The sequence below is a fragment of the Ziziphus jujuba genome, chromosome 12 (genome assembly GCF_031755915.1).
Source record: "Ziziphus jujuba cultivar Dongzao chromosome 12, ASM3175591v1".
Taxonomy (NCBI): domain Eukaryota; kingdom Viridiplantae; phylum Streptophyta; class Magnoliopsida; order Rosales; family Rhamnaceae; genus Ziziphus; species Ziziphus jujuba.
The window spans coordinates 1,235,122-1,256,807 of NC_083390.1; the positions used below are offsets into that span (position 1 = coordinate 1,235,122).

Consider the following 21,686-nt stretch of genomic DNA (forward strand, 5'->3'; position numbering starts at 1 on the left):
AATGATAAATAGAACAATAAAGCAAATTGGGAAACGTAAGATAACTAGCAAAAGCACTTAAAAGAATGATATGAAACATAGATCAAAAAGGATATACATTAAAAAAGAATTTTATGAAACATAGATAAAAAAGGATATACATTAAAAAAGAATTTATGAAAATAGATCAGAAAGGATGTACATAATCATTTGTCTACACATTTAGATACATAAATCTATGCTGCACTACAGATGGCAAAAACGGATGGCTTGTCTGAGATTGCACGTGTTATATTTCCTTGAACCTCCTCTGTTTCTCCAAAGCTTGAGCTTACAAGAGGTATAAAGCTAGCTCTGAGTTCATCATCGGGCTCAGACAATGGCAAAGATGAAGCCTGCACTGAATGCACTGACAGTAGCTCTTCTTTGTCATCATCATCATTATCTCCTTTGTTCTGGATGGCTCAGCAACATATCAGCAGTGGGTCTATCCGATGGACTCCTCATAAAGCATCGCTTCAAGAAATCCTTAGCCTTTTTGGATAACCCATTTGGAATTTCAGGAGAATCCTCTGAAATCCTCTCTTTAAGCTCATGATTTTCTTCCCCAGATTTCAAATCCCATATGTTTCTTCCAGTCAACATATATAGCAGAATACAACCAAGAGCCCAGATATCAGAGGGCTGGTCTTGGATACCAAAGTTCACGCTTCAGGCGATAAATACATAAGAGTTCCTTTCATTTGGGACCTCCTGGTAAGCCCTTGAGCTGCCTTTGCAAGACCAAAATCTGCAATCTTGGCCACAAAAGGAGAGGCAGAGGCAGAGGAGTTTTCTTGGTGGACAAGTAAAATGTTTTGTGGCTTCAAATCACAATGGACATACCCAGCTTCATGGATGCGTTTAACTCCTTTAAGAATTGATTCAGTAGGCCCTATAACTTGAGATTCAACCAACCCAAATCCTTTGGATTTCTCAATAAAATCCATCAGTGAACCTCCAGAAGCATATTCCAAGAACAAATTGATAATTATTTTACCCTTGTAACCCACTGTTACATCTTCCCCATAAGATTGAATGATGAACGGACAATCCTTGACAATGTCCAAAAGAATCTTCTCTTTAACAAGCTCAGAGCAAGAAGTGGCTTCCACCGATTTGACAGCCATAACATGTGGAAAATCCTTGAAGCGTGAAGTGGGAATGTTGTTGTAGGCCAGAAAGACCGACCCAAAACTACCTTTGCCAATCATTGAACCTCTCAGCCAGGAACAGCCTTTGGAACTGAGGCTATGTTCTTCTCGCATCCTCATGGTATGAGGAAGATCAAGAAGGTCGACATTGTCATCTTCCCTGGACCTCTTCATTCTTTTTCCAAATAATCAGATGAACACGCGTGAAAAAGGAAAGACAAATCGGAAAGCCAACTGGCCGAGGTTGTTCTGTAGCGCAAGAAAGGGTGATTGATTTTTTTTTTTTTTTAAATATATACTAATTACCAAAAAAATATATACTGTTTTTAATATGTATTTATTTTATTTTTTTATAAAATAAAATAACGTAATTATGTTGCATATAGAAGCAGTAGGCGAAGTAGAGAATCATTTACGATTCACTCCATTTTGTTTCTGTTTTTATTTTTGTTTTTGATTTGCCCCTTTTTTTGGGGTCGCTGGTCAACACAGTCGTTTGAAAAAGGAAAGTTACATATATATCCATATTTTGTTTTTTAATCAGTTTGGGAATTAAAAGAAATGTATATATACATATATATTTTGAAAAGAAGAAATAGATAAACTAAACTGATTTTTTAAGAAAAAGTAATAATTGAAAAGAAATAAAAATGGCTGAAAACTTTTTTTTTGATGAAAAGATTGATAATATTTGATGGGTATGAAGTTAGAAGTAAATATTATGTACACTTGCACACTCATTAGAATTTCTTACTGGTTTCCTAGATATAGAATTTAAGATCATAGAAGGTCATAAGATGTCAATAAGTTTTATCTTACTAAAACAAATTAAATTCTTTTTCTTGTTCCGAGGGGTGTGTGTGTGTGTGTGTGTGTGTGTGTGTGTATTTACCATATCAGAATCAGTTTAAAACATTTTATGGAATTGGGAGAAAGATGAGCCACGCATAATAAAAACTAATCAGCATTTTAGTTTATAAAGACCAAAATAAAATAAAATAAAATAAGAACTGACTACACATGAGCTGCTTCTTTTTCTTCTTTAAAGGAGTTCTTTCATTCGTACATCTCTTATTTTTCAAACACCATGGATGATCTGGTAAAGGACATAAACAAAACCTGTAAATATAAAAACATAATTCCACAGTGAAAACCGAACAGACCGCCCCCCCCCAAAAAAAAAAAAAAAAAAAAACAAACAGATTGGCAAGCTATAAGACCATATAACACCCAAGTTGAAAAACTAATTTGTTATCCTTTGGTCAAAAAAATAAAAATCTATACCCAAGGATGGCTGTATCAGACGAGTTGATGTATTTACAGAGAAGACTACGAGTAGCTGCAGCAACTTAGCTGCAACCGCAATAGGGACACTAACACTAAGATTGGTATTACAAATTTGATTACAGAAAAGCATTGATCACATCGAGTCCTGCTCCGAAGATTGCTCTCCTGTGAAATTTCTTCTCCGTAGGAAACGAGCAGGAGCTGCACTGATTGATTGAGAGTTCTCTACGAGCATGTAAAGACAAAACAAGCACAACCCTGGTTCAAACAGGAAGGAAATTCTACGTGACTGACAAATATACATGATGCTTACAAAAGAAGAAACCAAAAAAGCATAAAGATTCTTTTCTCTATACTGGTATAAGTTTTGGGTTATATTCTCATGATCAAAAAATATTAGCCATAAATATAGGAAACAGCCTAGCAAATGAATTTCTTTGTTTTAGGTTCATTGCATTTTGTTCTTATATTTGTACAACTCTCCTTAATTTTCTATAACTAAACTATTTTTGATCTTCTATGAAAGCATATGTATATATATATATATATATATAAAAATACTGGCAAGCAATAGGCAGTTACATAAGGATATCTTTACGCCATTAGACTATCTGATTAAAAAGGAAAACAAACTGAGGATACTGAATCCCCTAGGATATGCACTTTAATATATAAAGCTAGTATAGATCATCTTAGTTGCCTAGAGATTAACAAAAGCTAGAAGCAAACTTACCAGCATAAGCAACCGTAAGACCCGAAGCCAATCGTCCCAAGGATGACAATATATAAAGGCAAAAGACAACCTGAAGAAAGAGCAACAGATATATATCAGCTCTCTGGTTGGCTGTGAGAAACAGGTTCAACAATCAAATTAGTGCTGCTTCATTCTTAGTAAATAGGACATAGTTAAGACCAATTGCACAATCCACACTGAAGAGGAATTATTTTACATAACAAAAGTAGTGTTGTTATAACATTATGATTTTAACAAAATAAAAATCCAACCTTTCAGTGATGCAACAAGTAAGAAATTATTATATTCTCAAATTTTAAATTGAAACAAACAGCTGCATCAAATTTTCTCAATTTTTTTGTCAATACTTTATACACTTCCATTCCCTTCAAGAAAGGTGAGTTCACTACCAAAAGCTTAATAAATAGCAACTCATAACGACTATAGGTACTAGTGGATTCCACGAGATAGAATATTCCAGAACCATTTGGCAATTGGCACAATACATCAGGTCAATAAAGGGAACTCATTAGAATTAACATAAAAAGGTTAAAATATTTGAGGGTTCTAATATCATTATTATCTTGTCTGGCCTCAGGGTGAAGAAGAACCACCATAGATCATTTAGGCCAACAGAAATAAAAACCTTATCCATCCCATAAAACTAGCAATCTAACCATCCAACATAAGTGGCAGAGTAGGACCTTCCTAACCAAAGAAATTTAAATCCAAAAATAGAAAGAATGGCTGGCTAGGCATAGGATGAAACAAACAGAGCGTGAGCTTTCTAGGTTAATCCAAACTCTTCTTTAGATTAGCCTTGTTATCTCAAGCTACAATCCCTTTAATATATATCAATGCCGCTGAGCTCACTTTACATCATGGTATCATAACATCACTGAGTATTGCCTTAACTGCACATTGTAACACAAGTATGCTCCGGCAGCATCAAACTTAAAATGTTGTCATCATAGCTCAGCTTTAAATCTCACAAGATTGTCATTTTAAGCTATCAATTTATTCAGATTACATGTTACAAGGCCACAAGAGATGATAATATACATATAAAAGCATGCACATGGCAACACATATTAATACATAAATAAATAAAGTTTCTCCAAAATGTTTCAAATTTAAAATGCTCTGATTTGGTCCACCTCAAAATCCTTAAGACCACAAGGTTCAAGATTAAGCATTACTTACATCTAAATGTTAGAGATTACAAATTCCCTTTTCCTTCCATTTTTAGAACAATTTGGAGAACTCAAAATCAGAAAGTTATTGACCATGAAAAATGAAAATCAATTTGTGTCTGTTTACTAAATTACCTTAACGAAAAGCCTCTTATCATGTCCCGTTGCCGCAACCCTCAACACAGATTCAGCTGCCCCAACAGTATTAGCTAACCAAGCAACAATGCTGTTAGCAGTGTCCTGAGAAATCTGCCATTCAAGCGGATCCACCGGTACCCTACGACAAGAATTTCCAAATTAAAAGATCACTTTATGAGGTCCATGACAATAGAATTACAACTCTTAGTTTGTACGCAAATTCATCAACAATCACCATTTTATATGAAACCGTTCCTAACAACAGAATGATAACATGTTTCAGAAATCATAGAGGTAAATACATTTAATTTTCAGAGCAAATCCCAATTCAAATTTTCCTAATACGAACCAGGTATGCCCCCTTCAATAAGAAAGTTCCATTATGAAACGAACCCTAACATCAACAAAACTACCAAAACCAGGCTCCAGAATAAGAGAAAAGAGCCAAAAGGAATAAACTGTACTTTCTTCATAATTTTCATTCCAATTCCTAGCTCGATTCTCTTAAAACCCATTTAATGATAGCAAACATTTAATGGAATCAGAAACACAAGAAATCAATGGGGGGCAAAACAGAGAAGAAAAAATTAGAGAATAATATATATATATATATATATATAATCAGGGTTATGATAGTAGAAGGAGAAGAATACAAACGAGATATTCATTTGGCGAAAGAGGAGGCCGAGAATGGCGAGGGAACAGAGAAGGACAATGAAGACGTCGGAGACGAGAGAGACAAGGCTGGCATTCCGATATGCACAGTGGTAGTACACCAGCGTACCACATATCAACACGATCACTGCTCTCCCTACTTGTCTCCTCGATTCCATCTCCCAATCTCTCGTCTCTCTCTCTCTCTCTCTCTCTCTCTCTCTCTCTCTATCTATGTCGCAGTTCCTCCTCAATGAATTCGCCGAAAGCTCGAATCTTAGAGTATGAATTCGTGGAAAGCTTGAATCTTTGAGTGCGAAACCCAAAATCCACACCCCCCATATGCTCTACTTTTTCACGCCATTTTCAACTACTTTTATTTATTTATTTATTTATTTTTGAGTTTTCAACATTTTCTCCAATTTTCTCTCAATTCAAACAAAAAAAATAAAAATAAAATAAGCGTTCCTCCTTTCTAACAGTTTGACCCAAACATTCATGTCTTTAAACTTTTACAAACTTCTGTCTTCAATTTATTTGTATATATTTACTTTTCTGCAAAACCAATTCCAATTGGTCGGCTTTTTACATACATAGTACATCAATTGACTTTTTTTTTTTTGGGATAACAATAAATCAATTAAATTGAATGATTATTGTTGCAAAAAATAAGTAAATAAAAAATTGAATGATTATAACTTAATTTGGGATTTTACTGATTTAATTTTCTTGTTAATTTTTTATAGCAAAGATTTGAATGGTATTAGGACAGAGTGGATGTCTATTACGGTAATTCTGATACCTTAAAAGTCAATATTAGCAGGTAGAGAAATCTGAGTTTGCACCATTCATTAGGTCTCTATTCTTCAACAGATCATACCATATCTTGCTGATTAAAAGTAAAACTATACCACCTATTTTGTAATTAGTGGTGATAAAAAGGACTACGCCAAAAAAAATAAATTAAAATAAAATCCGTGAGATTCAAAGCTATTTTAGAGATTAAACAAACAATATGATATATATATATATATATATATATATATGTAAATACTGATATTATTATGTTATTCCTTCTTCATCTATGCTATGAAAAAAACCACTAAATAAATGATTGCTGAATAGTTTTCTCATGCAACTCACCAAAGTATAAGCAACAAGGTTATTGCTATACTCTTATCATAAGTGGTGACAAATGGCATTTTTGTGCAAAATATACCCAACAAAAACTCCCACATTTTCCACATCAACAGAACAAGACAGAAAGACCATCTCAAGTAATTCACCCAACACACACTCTCTCTCTCTCTCTCTCTCAAGCAAGTCAATTTCCCTCCCCATTGCAAACACCACATCAATTTAGAAGATACTATTAAGCATTTTATAAACACAAAAAATGATCTTGCAAATATAAACTACAAATGGGCAAGCAAATCCTATCACATCAAATTTTCAGGACAATAAGATTACTCTGACTTGATTCATCACCATAAATTATTTCTATACATTAATATACATAAATACAATTTTCAAAAGGCATGAGACATGCATATGCTTGCAAATGTTATAATAAAATGCTAACGGCAACTGATACTGATGTAGCATATTTCTTTTTTCTTTTTTTTTTTTTTCTTTTTTTTTAAATACTTGGTGAAAGAGAGATTTCTTAAATGTAATGTTTCTGCAACCAAAAGAAGAATGTCCAATTTCCATGTCGAGCCTTTCATCCTAAGCACCTTCAGGTTCTGAAGTTTGGCTTTCTGCATGTATAAAGCCCAACATTAGCATCCCAGCTTAGATTACATTTTCATTTCTCAATTATGAGAAAGCTACCCATCAGGGTTGTCGGCATGTAAAAGAACATGTAATTAAAGATAACTATCATCATACATTTCAGTCGACAACACTTTCATACGTATTATTTATCACATACTGCAAAAACCCTGGTACTCATTCACAAAAAAGTAATACATTTCACTTGGCTCATAATCACTATTCTAAATTTTGCATTACAGGCACTTTAAAGATGGAAATGGCCAGCATAGAGGAAGGGGTTAAAGGTGAAATACAGGTTAATACAATACAAGTGATGGCAGTAGCAAATAGTAATGGAAACAAAAGTATTTCCCTGAATGTCCCGGACTACTTCCTTCTCCCAATATATGATTCACTTACAAAGAAAAGATACTTCATTTTCGAGAAACTTCTAGGCTTATGATTGCTCTTATTGAACAGTTTCCTTCTAGGGTTGACAAGAAGGAACATCATAGACATAATTCATATGAAGTACACATTTTTTTATCCAAATCTTAGCAAATACTTTTGAGAATCACAATGTAGACACATAGAATACTAAATTTAGCAGTGAACAAGCAAACAAGTAGTTAAACCCATATAACAAAAACAATGCACATCTATATGTGTTCAACAAAGAGAAGCATATATGACCATAAAACAGAAACCGCATACGAACTGTCTTCATTAACATTATATTATGCTCAAGCAACATCTAAAGCCATGTTCACATATAATTAATTATACATGCATATTAAGTTAAAACAGATAAGTGACACACACCTTCACCAGATAGCTGTTCAAATCGAGCAACTATATGTTTTCCATAAGTATATTTCTTCAGAGCTTGAATATTCACTTTTATACAGTTTAGCAGTACTTCTCTCTGTTTATCATTGCTAGTTTCCAGAATCTTTTGGACCACATAATTTGCAAATTGGTCCTTCATCATTGTCTACAATAGAAAAGTCAAAACAAGAAACATAATAAGAAAATATTGTAATATAATACCAAGCTCAGATAAGCTTTGGGAAAAGAAAGAAGGCAAAACAAATTAGAAGAGAACTCATTATATTACTTCTTAATTGTAAACTATTACTCTATTAACTTTAAGCCAACAAGTTTGATCAAAATTTGAAAATTTTGAACTGGGTGAAATTAAAAAAATATCTCCTCCTTTGGCAGGCTTCAAGTGGTCGAGCAAGTGAAAGTACTGGAATGACATCTTAGACCTGGATTGTATACCAATGATGAATTATACAAACCAAAGATACAGGTTTTCATTTGACCTACCAATAAACTATCATTTTCCTCTGACTGCCCAAGGATCTCCTCAATCAAAAGATCCCGCTCAGTAGGATTACCATGCTCTAAACATTTCTCAACAACGTTGGATGCATACTTATGTTGACTCATTTGTACAATTCTTCCTGTCAACTTGCCGATAATTTGGCTTCTTTCATTGGGCTTCCCCCTCTCCAGGACATGCTGCAGGTAGTACGTTCCATCTTTTTATTAGAAAGAAAAGTCTAAACTAAAACATTAATGGTGGAAATAATAATCAAAATCAGTAAATAAATCATTAGAAAAAGCATAAAAAGCATAGATGCCCAGTCTAACCTCATATTAAAGCCAAAAAAACATGATTCCATTTAACTAGTTGCTAAGATATTAGTAAGAGGTATCAGTTTATTATCAACACATATAGTGGAGCATAAACAGATGAAGGATTGTTTCTATTTTACATCATGAGATCAACACATAGTGCTTTCTAATAGAATAAACCAATTTACATCGGCACATATGCTGCATCAATTCATCAAAACTTAAATAAAAGGCAAAGCAGCATAAGTAGTTAGGGAAAATCCAACCTGGGTGACGTAATTGCCATACTGGTCTTGAGCAAGGTCGCAAGTAGATTCCAATATCTCATCCACTATACACTGACATCTAAGCTCATCTGCACAATGCTCCAAAACTCGCTACCACAAGACAAAACATAACAGATCAAAAACACATTATGATTAACCTAATTGAAAGCTTCACACCTGATGACTATATGTTGTTACCTGTATCACACGGCAACCATAAGGATGTGTAGAAAGAGTTTTAACCTGGCCTTCAAAAGCAGATATTATAAATCCAATTTTCTCCACTGGAACGCATTCTATACACTTTTGGATTACATGATTTCCATTTTGATCACGTACGCATTTCATCACATGTCCATCAAGCTCACGCACAAGTTGTGTTTTCTGATCCAGCTCGATAACCTCAAGGGCCTAGAATACACATCCAGCACATAATCAGAAAAGAAAGATATGCCACAAAAGTTGAGAGAGCATATGCAGAAACATGAAAGTGGGTACGTGATCCAATAACAAGACATAAATTGGGATATACAGGTGCAGCACAAAAATTTATCAAAAATGGACATTAGCAAGATTCTAATAGAATATCAGTTAAGACAATTAAGCTCTTATTCCCTGTTAAAGAATCATCAATATACCAAGTCAACATAACAGACATTTTAACTACAATCTTCCAACTCCTACTTAACCTTATTACTATAAATATTTAAGGTACTCATGTTTTCCGCAGATATAACAAACTCCGATCAAAGTTGTAAAATTCCAGCATGGACAAAAATTTAATAGTCTATATGTAAGATACTTTAAAGCATTTAAATTCCCAGGAAAATAAGAAACTGGCCAAACATTAGAAGTCAATGTGAAGGCTACATTATCTACAAAGGGCATTTTAAGTTTTAATATACCTTCTGGATCACACGACAACCATACATCTGCAAACTTAAAGGTAGCATGTGCCCAGAGAGTTGATTTGCTAGCTCCTTCCTCTGCTCTGAACTTCCGTGCTCAAAAAACTGTAGAGCAAAACCCAAAATTGATATTCATTATAAGCTATTAACCAAGTACAAAAGTCCACCACAACAACATATGATTAAGGCAAACCAGTTACATTATATATATATATATATATATATTCTTATAAGAAACATAAACTTCATTAATGCAAGATAAAAACAAGATGTTATGAGAAGTCCTCTAAAGAAAACACAAAGTAAGCAAGTGTCAAATCAGTCCACAAAACTTCTCCCAAACTCACACTGAGCACAAAATGAAAAGTAGATAATTCTTGAAATCCTTGAAATTGGATTCCCAAAGAATATCTCTATTAGTAAACACTCAACACAGTCCAAACTATCTCAATAATCAGCCCTATCCCAACACAAAATTTACATTATAAAAAGCATACCTTTTGAATAACATAATTCCCAAAAACATCAGTCATTAATTTTGAAACATGTGGAAGAACTTCTCTGAAAACAGATGCCTTCTCTTCAGCACTGCAATGTTCCAGCTTCTGCTGAATAAATCGACTCCCATGTTGGTCAACACTGAAGTTAAAACATTGATGAGAAATCATTTAGATTTTCAATGAGATTGCAAAATAATTTCAATATGCAGACAAAAGCGAACTTGGTATAGAACAGTGCCTGAATTCAACTATACGCCCTTCTATATCAGAGAGTTCAAACTTCTGGGCATTACTGGATTTCAGTGCTTCAAGGAAAGAACGTCTTTTAGTGTCATCAACACTGTTAAAGCCCCTTTGTCCTGACCATCCAGAATATACTCCAGTACTCCTAATTGAACCTTGCGAAAACCTCATTTCATTTTGATGACCCGGATGATTTGTTCTGCCAACAGGAGATGATGGCATTACTGGACTAGCAAGTGGTGAGGCAGGAAATTGCTGCATGACACCCATGACTGGTGGATTTCCATAACCACCCACTTTTCTTGGGCTTGGAATACTCAGACTACCATTTGTTGGAGACTGGAATTTTTGATCACCCATATAAGTTGCAAAAGTTGACTCTTGTGAAAACTGGCCCCCAATGACGCCTCTTGATGTGAACTGACTGTGCTGAACTGAAGCACCATAAGCATCCTGCAAAGGACGTGGATAGTATTGCATATGAAGAGGGTTTACATAGGAAGTTTGCATCATTGAGCCATGCTGCTCATAGAACTTGCTTTGGTGTTGCATATCACCTAAATGGGGAATGCCTTCTCCTGTTGAAAGACCAGCAGTTCGACCATTGAAGCTTGGACTAGAAGTTGCATCAAATGGCAGAGGAAGAGCACCATGAGAAGGGTACCCAGCCATAAATGGGGGCAGCAGTGTTGAACCCAAAGCATAACCTGTTAAACCATATTGTGGGACATATAGACCAGATGGTTGAAAATTGGGGTAAAATGGGTTTCCCGAAGTCGTATATGCTGCTGCTGTTGCATAAAAGGGAGGTGCAAATCCAGGTGAATGCAATGGCGGCTGCACATCCACAGAGGAGAACTTAGGATGACCGAGGGTAAGACTTTCCATGCCACTTTCCAAATGATTCATTCCTTGAGAAATTACTTGAGCCTGTACCCCCTGAACTTGATATTGAAGGCCTTGTTGTGTAGACAGATGGAGCTTTGGCGCATTTCTCCCATAAGACTGCTGCTCTTCTTGTTGGCTCTTAGTAATCTCCATATTAGTTCCTTTCTTTCTGGGTTCCATTCTGGTAACATCCAACCTCAAGGTACCACTAACTGATGCATTATTCTCCACATTGGGAGCTTTATCTTTTGATTCATCTTTAAGTGGGCTCCCTGTTTCATCAGGATAAGTTGTAAAAGAAGCATCGCTAGGTATTAACCTAATAGCATGCATATCTAGGGCACTTTTCTCTGGACAAACATCAACAGAGCCTGCATTTGATTCTGGTACTTTTGACATGTCAATGGAAGAAATGTTCATCGTTGCATTCATATCATTATCAACCAGTTCATCTGTCGTTGCATGGCTTGAGGAACAAGACAGATTATACACTGGAGATGGTGTACGGGGAAAGTCTTCCTAAAACCCACCAAAAAAATGAAACAAACAGTGAAGCTGAGGCAAAAGAGTGTAAAAAAATTTATATGTACTACAAGAACTGAAATATTGCAATCATTCGGCAAAAACCAAGCTACTAACAAACACAAAAACAATTAGACTTAAACATGTAGGCAACCAATAGACTCCTCCACACTTGTAGTAGCCACTAAATCAGCTTCCTTGTTTATCATGTAATAAATTGACTAGTAACCAAATATAAACAAATTATATGCATCATCATAATCATTTATATATTATGTATATGATTGCAATCTTATAAAAGGTCACTCTTTAATAAGATTGCAATTCTAGGAAGTACATGTTTTCTTTTCCATTCTCTAAACTAACTGTCCCACAAAGGAAGACTATTAATCTTTTGGGTGAAAACTCTTTATCTTTTATCTAATCCAATAAATCTCTTCTTCTTTTTTCTGCAATACCTTGATAAAAGAAAAGGAAACTCTTAAAAAAATTTAATAAATAGACAAGCACATAGATTCATGATTCAGAATAGCACATATAAAAATTTTAAAAAATCATGTTATCCTCTATACCTGTATAAGATCAACCAAACTTTTATGACGACTTGCTAAAGAAGCCATGTTCTTTCCAGTAAAGAGTGCAGAGTCATTTTCTTCCAAATTATCTGAAGCTTGCTTGGATGAACTATCCTCTTCACTCTCTTCCTTGTGAGTAGAAAGAGAACCTCGAAACAAATGCAAGGATCCATTGCCACTATCATCTTGTGAGGTCAATCTATAATTATTACCAGAACCAGCAATACGGTGTAACAAGTGACGATTCTCTAATGAAGCAAGGGGCGGAGGCAGTCTTGGATTCAAGTGCACATTAGAGCAGTAGTATGCCAAATAACCTGGGTCAGACCGCAGTTGTTCCTCAGACTCAAAATTCTTCAGAGTGTTCGTTAAACTCGCAAAGTTCTGATTCACATTCACATTCTGTTGATTTAACAGGTTTCTGATGGCTGCAAATGAACCCTCTATACTTGGTGGAGCACTACCACTTCGGTTGGGGATTAAGTCTGATTGATCTCTGTGTAAACCATGTCCTTTCATGAGTAAGCCCAACTCCTCCGCTGCCATACTTCTTAATGGAGATCCAAAAGTTGCAGTATCCTTAGTCGATGGCCACTCTCCACCTCTACTGCTTTCCACCATTCTCACAGGACTTTCGGTTGCCATCCTACCTAATGATAAGGAACCTTTCTTATCAACAACTTCCTTCACACAAAATATGTAAAAAAAACATTAGCAAGGTACAGATAAGGGTATACGATGCTACCACAAATTGTGTATCTGTTAAAACTACCTCATTTGATAATTGTGTATGCACGACATTTTTAAGTTGTCTTCACAAGAGGAAAATTATATTTTTTTAATCTACAACTTAGAAACCAGTAAGCGCTACTCGTAGTCAAACATGAAGATTCAATCCTTTGATGTAAAAGACACAGCCATGCAATTATTTATGTGAAGTGTTTATCCTAACTATAATACACAATGAAGAAAAATACAAACTGATCACACAATTACATCAAAGGCTGACTCTACAACTCCAATTCCCATTTTTTGTCGGTTCTTAATTCCTTCCACTATTCCTAAACCCATCCCCTTCTTTGCTAACTTCCCAGTAGAAAGTTATAACAAGAACTAAGTGCACCAATTTTGGTCATTTCTAAACAACTATTTCCCTCTGGCTAAATTACCTCTAAATTCAACACTAACTAACCTCCTTCCTTCAATTTTAGGTCAAATTTCTCAAAAAGAAACACCCAATATGTGCACAAAAAGGAAACAAACAAAAAACCAAAAATGAAACATAACCAGAGAACAATTTCAAACAAAGTTTAAAACTTTTAAACCCCAAAAACCAACCAGCCAGCTGAACAAGCTGCAGAATCCTCTGTTTTTCTGTGTGTTTGAGAGATGAGAAAAAGAGAGAGAGAGAGAGAGAGAGAGAGAAAGAGAGAAAGACAAAGAGAGAGATAGCTGCCACAAGAAAAACAGACAAAGAAACTCACAGTGACAGAGGCTTCAAACCCTTCGGAGCTTCACTCTTTTGCTCGGCGGTTGATGGTCGTACGGATGGCCATCGCTGTTGCTCAAAGTGTCTTCTTCGCCTCTACACTCCAAACCCCCCCGTATTTCTGCTAGAGCTATTCCGCATATTACGAAATTAACCCTTATACCCCTTGCCACGCATAAGGACAAAAATATTTAAATAAATGTGCAAAATGACTGCTATGCCCTTCACATTTCGCTCAGAGGATTTTTATTTTTTCTTTCTAAGGAAAAAAAACATCGAAGTTACACAGAAAGACGCACTTACCCTTTGTCTTCTTTATCAGCAAGCTAAGTTCACTTGTAATTTTCATCAACTTCAAGAGCAGTTTATGATCCTATGAAACACGACGCAGAAAGTCAATGCCTATAATTTGACTTTTTTGCCACTGTTTTTTGTTGTTTTAGAGTGTTTTATAAAAACACTTTATTTATTTTTATATCTCTGAAATGACGGAAGTGCCATTCCATGTATCCATTTCGTGTGGATTGGGGTCCGTGAATTTTGAAGTGGGCAAGGGGGGATGTGGTAATTGTGTGGGAAAGAGATCACATCAAAGGGAACACGTGTTGGATTGAGGTTGCAGGAAGAGAGGGGCGCGCACACGTGGCTTGGTTGCGGTTGTTGACATGTTAAGGCTGCGTTTGGATGTAGTTGAATATGACAAAGAATCCGCCCAAGATTTTGGTTAAATTAGGATAATTATAAATGCCTTCTTTTTTAAGTCTCTAGAAATTGCTCGCCGTTTTCAACTTCAAATTCCAAAATTCTTGATTAACAGTAGGTTAAACCGGTTAATTGACCGGCCGATTAACCCCTCTTTAATTTTTTTTTAAACAAAACATTTACTTTTATTTATTTATTTATTTATTTTAATTTTCATTCACTTTTCTTATTAGTCATTTTGCTTTAACAATAGTAATGATAAAAAATAAAAGGAAAGGAACCTTCAACTTTAATTTGAGTTAGGAAATAGTTAATTGACTATCCTAGCTACTTCTGTTATTTATTGTACTCTGTTTTATCAAATCCCCTTAATACCCATACGTGGCAAAGCAAAATAATAATGATAATAATAATAATGTTGGTAAAAAATTGTGAAACTTCACTCATTTCTCATGAATAATAAGTGGCATATGCGTGTGACTTGTTGTGAGGTTTCTTGGAATATGACCACAAAGTTCGTGTGCAATAACATATGGAGTATGCGCGAGAGAAAGAGAGAGAGAGAGGGTGTGGTGTGGGGTGGCAGGGGCAGAGAAAGGAGGAGAATTGCTTTGTAATTGTTCATGCATGACATGGAAATTTCAACTTACTTTTTATCTAATTAGCCAATCACATTGCAAGTTCACATTATATATATATATATATATATATATATATTTTAATAATGCAAGTTCACAATATTGGGGGCATAGTTTTTTAAAGCTATTTTGTTTGTTTTACAAGGCATTGGCCAGTATAATAATATTACTAGAACAAGGAATGCCAAGTATTTGCTCAACAAATAACAAAAAATAATAGTATATTTGAAGCATAATAGATAGAAGATGGGGATAGATTACAAAATGATAGCCTTGTGATCTTAATCCTGCGGTTCTGAATGTGTTATATAGCAAAAGCAGAGGATTCTTTTTGTCGGACTTTTTTCTTGCCATGAGTCCATGACATGAGGCGTTGATATGGCAAAAGAAAAGTCGTTGATTACTTAGCAAAAAAGTTATTAAAAAAAAAAAAAATTCTTGGGTTGACCAAAAGCAGGAAGTGAATCAACGGTAGGGAACTCCTCCACCTAAGTCAAGATCATAGGTTTTTAACGGTTGAAGCACAATCTATAGGAATCTCAGAATAGGCAATTTGGATTTTGAGCCATGCTTTTGTCATGGTGTCACCTTTTTATGGTTCAACAACTTTAAAATTTAGTATATAGTGATAACATCAGCGGCCTCCGTTTAAGTTTTTAATATTAACATATGTACAAGAAATCAAATAAATATTGATTTTCTTGTAGTTTTGCAATTCAAAAAGCTACTTATTTGTTGCTTATTACAATGATTTCCTAGGTGGAATAACTTCATGCCCAGACATGCGACTTTAGTCACATGAAACTTTCCAGAGAGACTTTTCAAAAGACCAAAGCCCCAAATATGGGGCACTTTGGCGGACTTAGCTTGCTTTTTGGTTTTCTAGAGTCAAGCTGTATGTCACACCTCGTGAAAATTAATAACCAATGTAGCAACTTACAACTAGTTTGTTTGCTGCGACGTGGCAGCACATGATGGGTTAGTATTACTGTATTACCAAGCCATTATACCTAGCATTTTCGTGCTTTTTATGCATGATGTTCAACAGCACAATTTCCATCATGGTGCTCCTTCCATATTCGCTCTCATATTAGTTGTTCTCCAAAGGTTTGAGGTTCATAGAACCTCGAAAAGCACCACACACAAAAAAAAAAAAAAAAAAAAAAAAAAAAAACTCCCAAATTAGGAATGATGGGATAAAACATGAACATGGAATTACACATAAGAACACATAAATATCCACAAAGGCAATGTACTTGTACAAAACATACTACAAAGTACAGTTTCTTTAAATAAACAGCAGCAGGTCTGCTTCTCCAGTCTGAGATAATGCCACAAGGAATTTTCCTCTTTAACATGGGTGGGCAATTGGTATTCTCCAACAAAGTATGATGTCCCCAGTTGTGTCATAAATACATAATACTGAATAGAAGAAGTCCTTGGAGCATAGGAGGGGAAAAATGACCGGAGATAGGTCCAAGTTTGAAGCTAAACAATCCATGGTTTTTTCTTGTTTTGGTCATTGATTTTTTTTTTTTTTTTTTTTATATAAATCAGCTGCTAATTTAACAAGGGAAAAGGATGGGAGAAGGGTCTCTATGCAACTTACCATCTGAGAGATTTAGTTTTTTCATCTTTTCTTCACACCAAAATAACTGCTCTTTACTAATCCTCACCATTCTGAGAACCCTTGACAAAACTTTTACGTCGATGAGGCTGAAGAGAAGCTGGATATCTTCTTGTGACAAGGGCCATGATCTCTTTTTCCAACCTTTCCTCCTTTTGCGCAATTCTTTCAGTTTCATCCCCTTCTGCAGCTCAAAAAAATCAAAACGCTTTGTGTAATCAAAACTTTCATTCTCTAATCTTTTTGATACTTCTCTGTCTATAAAACAATATCTGCAGAATATGAGATATATCTTGTTTATGTCTTCTATGAAATGAAACAGCCAGATGATATTTTTACCTTCTCAAGAAGAGACTGAATCTGGTGAAGTGGGGTTGCTGTTTGGTTATGGTTTCCAAAGAGGTTAAGAGCACCTATTGATTTTTTCTTATCCATCTTCAGGAAAAGGTGGAAAATAAGAATTGAGGTCTCGATAATCTTGATGAGATCAGGTGCAAGAACCATAACACAGGATTCTTCTCCCTCTGTCTCTTTTTGATCCGAAGCTACAAAGTCCACAAAAAATAATCACCTTCACAGCAATAGCATATCAACCGAAGAACAACATGAAAAGCACTCGACAGGATTCCAACCATAATTACGATCAAGGAATGAAATGATCCAAGATTGTTATAGATATATCTCCGAAAATTTTACCTTTTGCATTAGGGACCTGAAGCAATCTAGGCAAAAGTTTCCTCGCGCGAGCATAAATTTCTGCTCTCTGACCCTCCTCGAAAGGTTCATTCTCGATATATCTTTGTAATAAAACCTGAAATTGTTGAAATTGTTCGGCACTGTGATTGTAGCAAGTGGGATTTTCAGGTTGGCATGAGATTTTCTGGCTCAGTTGTGTGTATTGACAATGGAGTGCTTCCCAAGTCAAGCATATCTGAGCGACATATGCCGTCTCAATATCTTGGTAAGGGTCATTTTGTGGTTGCTGAAGCTGCTCAGGTTCTTCGATCTTCTTCAAGGAAAGGCAGCTTAGAGGAGACGCTAGCTTCTTAGATGCAGATCTCGGTGATGGAGTGGTGGGGGTTTGGAAACCTGTAAGCCAGTTTACTTGTGATGAAAAATCCATAACTACACATCAAGCATAGGGAGCTGGCAACACAATATTTAACTAAAAGTTGGGAGATTGTAGATCATAAAACCAAAAACAATACCTAATCCTCATCTTTAAAAATCCCTTATTATAGATACAATGCATGGTTATCATCTCAATTACATCATCTAGAAAACTTGCAATGTGATTGATCAGTACCAAGAGCATCTTGATCTGGAAACAAGTACTAATATCTCTTCTTAAAGAGGTACCTTTTCAAGATTTCAAACAAATTACAGAATGTTGGTTTGAGAGCATCTGAAAAGATCCAGTTCTAAAACAAGTAAAGGAGAAGGGGAAGAAGAAGGAGAAGGCGAAGGAGAAGAAGTTGAAATATATATAAAAAAGAAATTACCAGATTCATTAAGCTGCTGTGTGCTCATCTTATCAAAGAAGAGCATCCTCTCACAATACTTGTCATACACAGCATCAAAGCCACCCCACCATTGCCGAGCTTCTTCTTCCACATCCCTCCACTCGCCAGAGCTTGTCTCACCTTCCTCCTCTTCCTCTTCTTCCTCCTCTTCTTCAGGAATCAACACCATAAAACTATTCCTTCTCAGTTCTTTTAACCTCCTCTTAACCTCATTTGTGATGAAATCATCATCATCATCCTCAACCTCCGCTGTAGGTTCTGCATTATTATTATTTGTCTTGCTCAAACTATCTCCGCCACCATTCTCCTTCTTTGGCTCCTCTGGCTGTGGGACGGGCTTGTCTTCGAAATCATTTTCTGGATTGGGTTTGTGGGCTTTTCTAAACTTCTTAACTTTGAAGAAATCCATATTCAACTACTTTCCAAAAAAAATAAGCTTAAAATCAGATTCTTTCTTCTAAGCCGCAATTCTAACCTCAGAATCACATCAGAGCAGAAAGTTAACTTTTCAGAAAGTTAACAGTAATGTTATTCCAAGAAAATACCAAAAATACCAGCAATAATACCCTGAAGAAACTCTACCAAAAATACCAAGAAAAGCTTCCTGCGCCAGAGTTAGATATAAGCAAAATATCCAACACTTCAAAATCCCTCAAGAAAATTAGAGAAGTGAAGACTATGAAGCCCAAAATTGCCTCCAGGTTCACATCGTCTGAAAGAAGAAGAAGCAGCCATTTTAGTAAGCAACATAAAACCCAGAACTCAAAGGGCTTTAAGCCAGCAAACTATTTTCTCTTCTAGAAACTTGACAAAAGTACATTTCTTTCAGAACAAATAGATCACCATTGATGGATACCCTCAGAAGCTTACCAAGATATCAGAAAGCCAAGATCTTTCAAAGATTTCATATTCGTTTACTTAAATCTTTGCTTGAATGTCGCATTTCCGACGAACATTACACCGCAAGCCACCAAAAATCCAATAGATCACTAGAACCTACCACTTTCAGTGATCAGAGAACCTTAAATAAGTTAATAAAATCTACTGATTACTTATATACTATTTCACTTCAAAAAAACATATCTTCAAGCTGCATTACGGTAAAGCTTGAAAACATCAAATGGACAGCACAAATCTTAGAAAGACCAAAAATCACAAATTTTTTACCACTCCTCAAGACCCAAAATCCCGGAATGTGAAACCCCAAGACCCAAAAACTTAAATCACCCAAAAACTTAAATCACGGAAAGACAGTAGTTTTCCAAGAAAAACACCAAGAATATGAAACCCCACAAACCCATAAATCTCAAACTTCAAAAGAAAGAAGAAGAGGAAGAAGAAGAGGAAGAAACAAGGGCTGCAGACAAAAACCCTAGAAGAGAGAAGAGTGAAAAAAGATGCTGAGAGAGAAGAAGAGTGATTGAACTGTTTGGGAACTATGGAAACGCCATAAATGTGATCAATAAAAATTTTTCTTTCCATTTTCCCAATAAAAATTTGTTCTTTTTTCTTTTTCTTTTTTTGTTTTTTTTTTTAAGCACCAAATTAACTAAATTTAACAAAAAAGAAGTTTCAGTAGACGAAAATTTTAACGCTTTAACGAAGACGGTGGGGGCTTGGATTTATGTTTAAAAAAATGAAATTAATAAAATAAAAAGAGTATTGGGGATTGGATTTTCTCGTAAATGGAAGAGTCACAAAAGCCAAGGAAATACTGAGAACACAAAACAGTAATGGCAGTGATAGTAGTGCCGCTGAGACAGAGTCTGTGCTCGTACAGAGAATATTGTCAGAAAACAGAAACAAAAGCCGCGCAAAAGTTGTTTGATTTTGTTCATTTTGACTCAGTTTACAAATTTACCCTTTACAAAATCCTTAATGCCCATCATGTCCCACCTCTTGTTAAGCTGAGTGGTGTTCTCTGATGAATCATAATTATGTACGAACTTTCATTTTTTCTATATAAATTAATTTTTTAATAAAATTTTGGAAGATATTGCAGGCATTGATTAAGTATATTTCTGGTTCATAGATACTAACCTGAAAATGCTAAGACACAATTGAAAAAATATAATCTTTGACAAAAATAAATACAAGAATGGCAAATAGATGGTATTCACCAAAAAAACATATTGTATCCATATTGCAAAAAGATGTGGAACCCACGAATCTCTTTTTGCGTAATTTTGAGAAATTAATTATGAAATAAAAATATATTGTTTGACTAAAAGTTGAACTAATAATTTTATATTAAACATTTATATATTTTTTTTTTGTTAGATCCCAAAATCTAGATTCCATTCGGATAAAAAATCAATATCAATAAAAATATTAAATATTTAAAATAAAAATATTAAATATTTAAAATATAAATATTTTTATAAAAATATTATTATAAAAAATAATATAAATTTATTTTAAAAAATAAAAATTTTTATAAAAGTTTAGAATTAGTTTATTTAATCTATCAATTATTATATTGATTATAAAATTTATTAAAATATTAAATAAATATTATATTTTTTTTAATAAATTAATTTATAATAAATATCAATGATCATAGATGAATTATTATTAATAAAAATATATCAAAAAATATATATATAATAAAATTATTTATTAATTAAAATATATAAAACGATTATTATAATTATATTGTAGCTCAGAATTGTCATCTTAATTTCACATAGAACTTTTAGGTGGTTGAAGATTATCGATTTCTTTTTCATTTTGATTTTGAGATGTGAAATATGATAAGTAATTATGAAAATATGTATTTCCCTGATAATTTTGCATATAATTATTAATATGACAACTATATGAATCTTACATTACTGATTGACTATATGCATAACTACTAATATTTGATGGTTGAGTTTGAGATGATACCCATGAATTGCGACTTGATTACATTTCATAAATATTCATTGAATAAAGATTATGAAAATTATTTCCAACCCTTATACAGCCAAAATTCATAGAAATCAAATTTTTTTCTTGTTGTGACATCTCCATTATAAATTTCTCTTTATGTATATAGTATTTTCCAAAAGTATCAAATCCTTAACCTACATCTCTACTCTCATTATTTTCATATTGTGTCGCATGTGTGTAATATTATTCATCAGTAAATGATATATTGTCATCTTCTTAAAAGAAAATGAAAAATAAAACCTGTTATAAGGAATATATTTTGAACACTTTTCTTCTTCAAAAATATAAACAAAAA

The 21,686-nt window shown here is 34.4% G+C and overlaps 4 protein-coding genes across 7 annotated transcripts; all 4 read right to left on the reverse strand.

Annotated features, from left to right (window-relative positions):
* Positions 1–57: 57 nt before the first annotated feature.
* Positions 58–1,835, reverse strand: LOC107428154 (mitogen-activated protein kinase kinase kinase 20). The gene is given in 2 exon segments (XM_060813661.1): positions 58–689; positions 692–1,835. Coding segments are annotated over 2 exon segments (924 nt in total). The 5' UTR covers positions 1,347–1,835; the 3' UTR covers positions 58–420.
* A 304-nt stretch (positions 1,836–2,139) lies between these two features.
* On the reverse strand, positions 2,140–5,600 carry LOC107428184 (reticulon-like protein B22). The gene is made up of 4 exons (XM_016038669.4): positions 5,181–5,600; positions 4,521–4,662; positions 3,193–3,262; positions 2,140–2,717 (listed from the first exon to the last, which is right to left on the reverse strand). The coding sequence occupies exons 1-4, from the start codon at positions 5,354–5,356 to the stop codon at positions 2,593–2,595; spliced, it is 513 nt and encodes a 170-aa protein (XP_015894155.3). The 5' UTR covers positions 5,357–5,600; the 3' UTR covers positions 2,140–2,592.
* A 1,016-nt stretch (positions 5,601–6,616) lies between these two features.
* LOC107428191 (pumilio homolog 5) lies at positions 6,617–14,118 on the reverse strand. Of its 3 annotated transcripts, none has more exons than XM_016038679.4 (10): positions 13,963–14,118; positions 12,476–13,128; positions 10,489–11,900; positions 10,248–10,389; positions 9,748–9,855; positions 9,041–9,253; positions 8,843–8,953; positions 8,265–8,459; positions 7,755–7,926; positions 6,617–6,937 (listed from the first exon to the last, which is right to left on the reverse strand). In XM_016038679.4, the coding sequence occupies exons 2-10, from the start codon at positions 13,121–13,123 to the stop codon at positions 6,906–6,908; spliced, it is 3,033 nt and encodes a 1,010-aa protein (XP_015894165.2). In that variant the 5' UTR covers positions 13,124–13,128; positions 13,963–14,118; the 3' UTR covers positions 6,617–6,905. The 3 variants fall into 3 exon arrangements, with proteins under 3 accessions (XP_015894165.2, XP_015894162.2, XP_015894164.2); XM_016038676.4 differs by having other exon boundaries at positions 12,476–13,162; XM_016038678.4 differs by having other exon boundaries at positions 12,476–13,158; positions 13,963–14,117.
* A 2,381-nt stretch (positions 14,119–16,499) lies between these two features.
* LOC107428183 (uncharacterized) lies at positions 16,500–20,179 on the reverse strand. Of its 2 annotated transcripts, XM_025078369.3 has the most exons (5): positions 19,328–20,179; positions 18,437–19,169; positions 17,631–18,023; positions 17,274–17,479; positions 16,500–17,118 (listed from the first exon to the last, which is right to left on the reverse strand). In XM_025078369.3, exons 2-5 carry the CDS (start codon positions 18,864–18,866, stop codon positions 16,873–16,875), a joined length of 1,275 nt encoding a protein of 424 aa, XP_024934137.1. In that variant the 5' UTR covers positions 18,867–19,169; positions 19,328–20,179; the 3' UTR covers positions 16,500–16,872. The 2 variants fall into 2 exon arrangements, with proteins under 2 accessions (XP_024934137.1, XP_060669098.1); XM_060813115.1 differs by having other exon boundaries at positions 18,437–20,179.
* Positions 20,180–21,686: the final 1,507 nt, after the last annotated feature.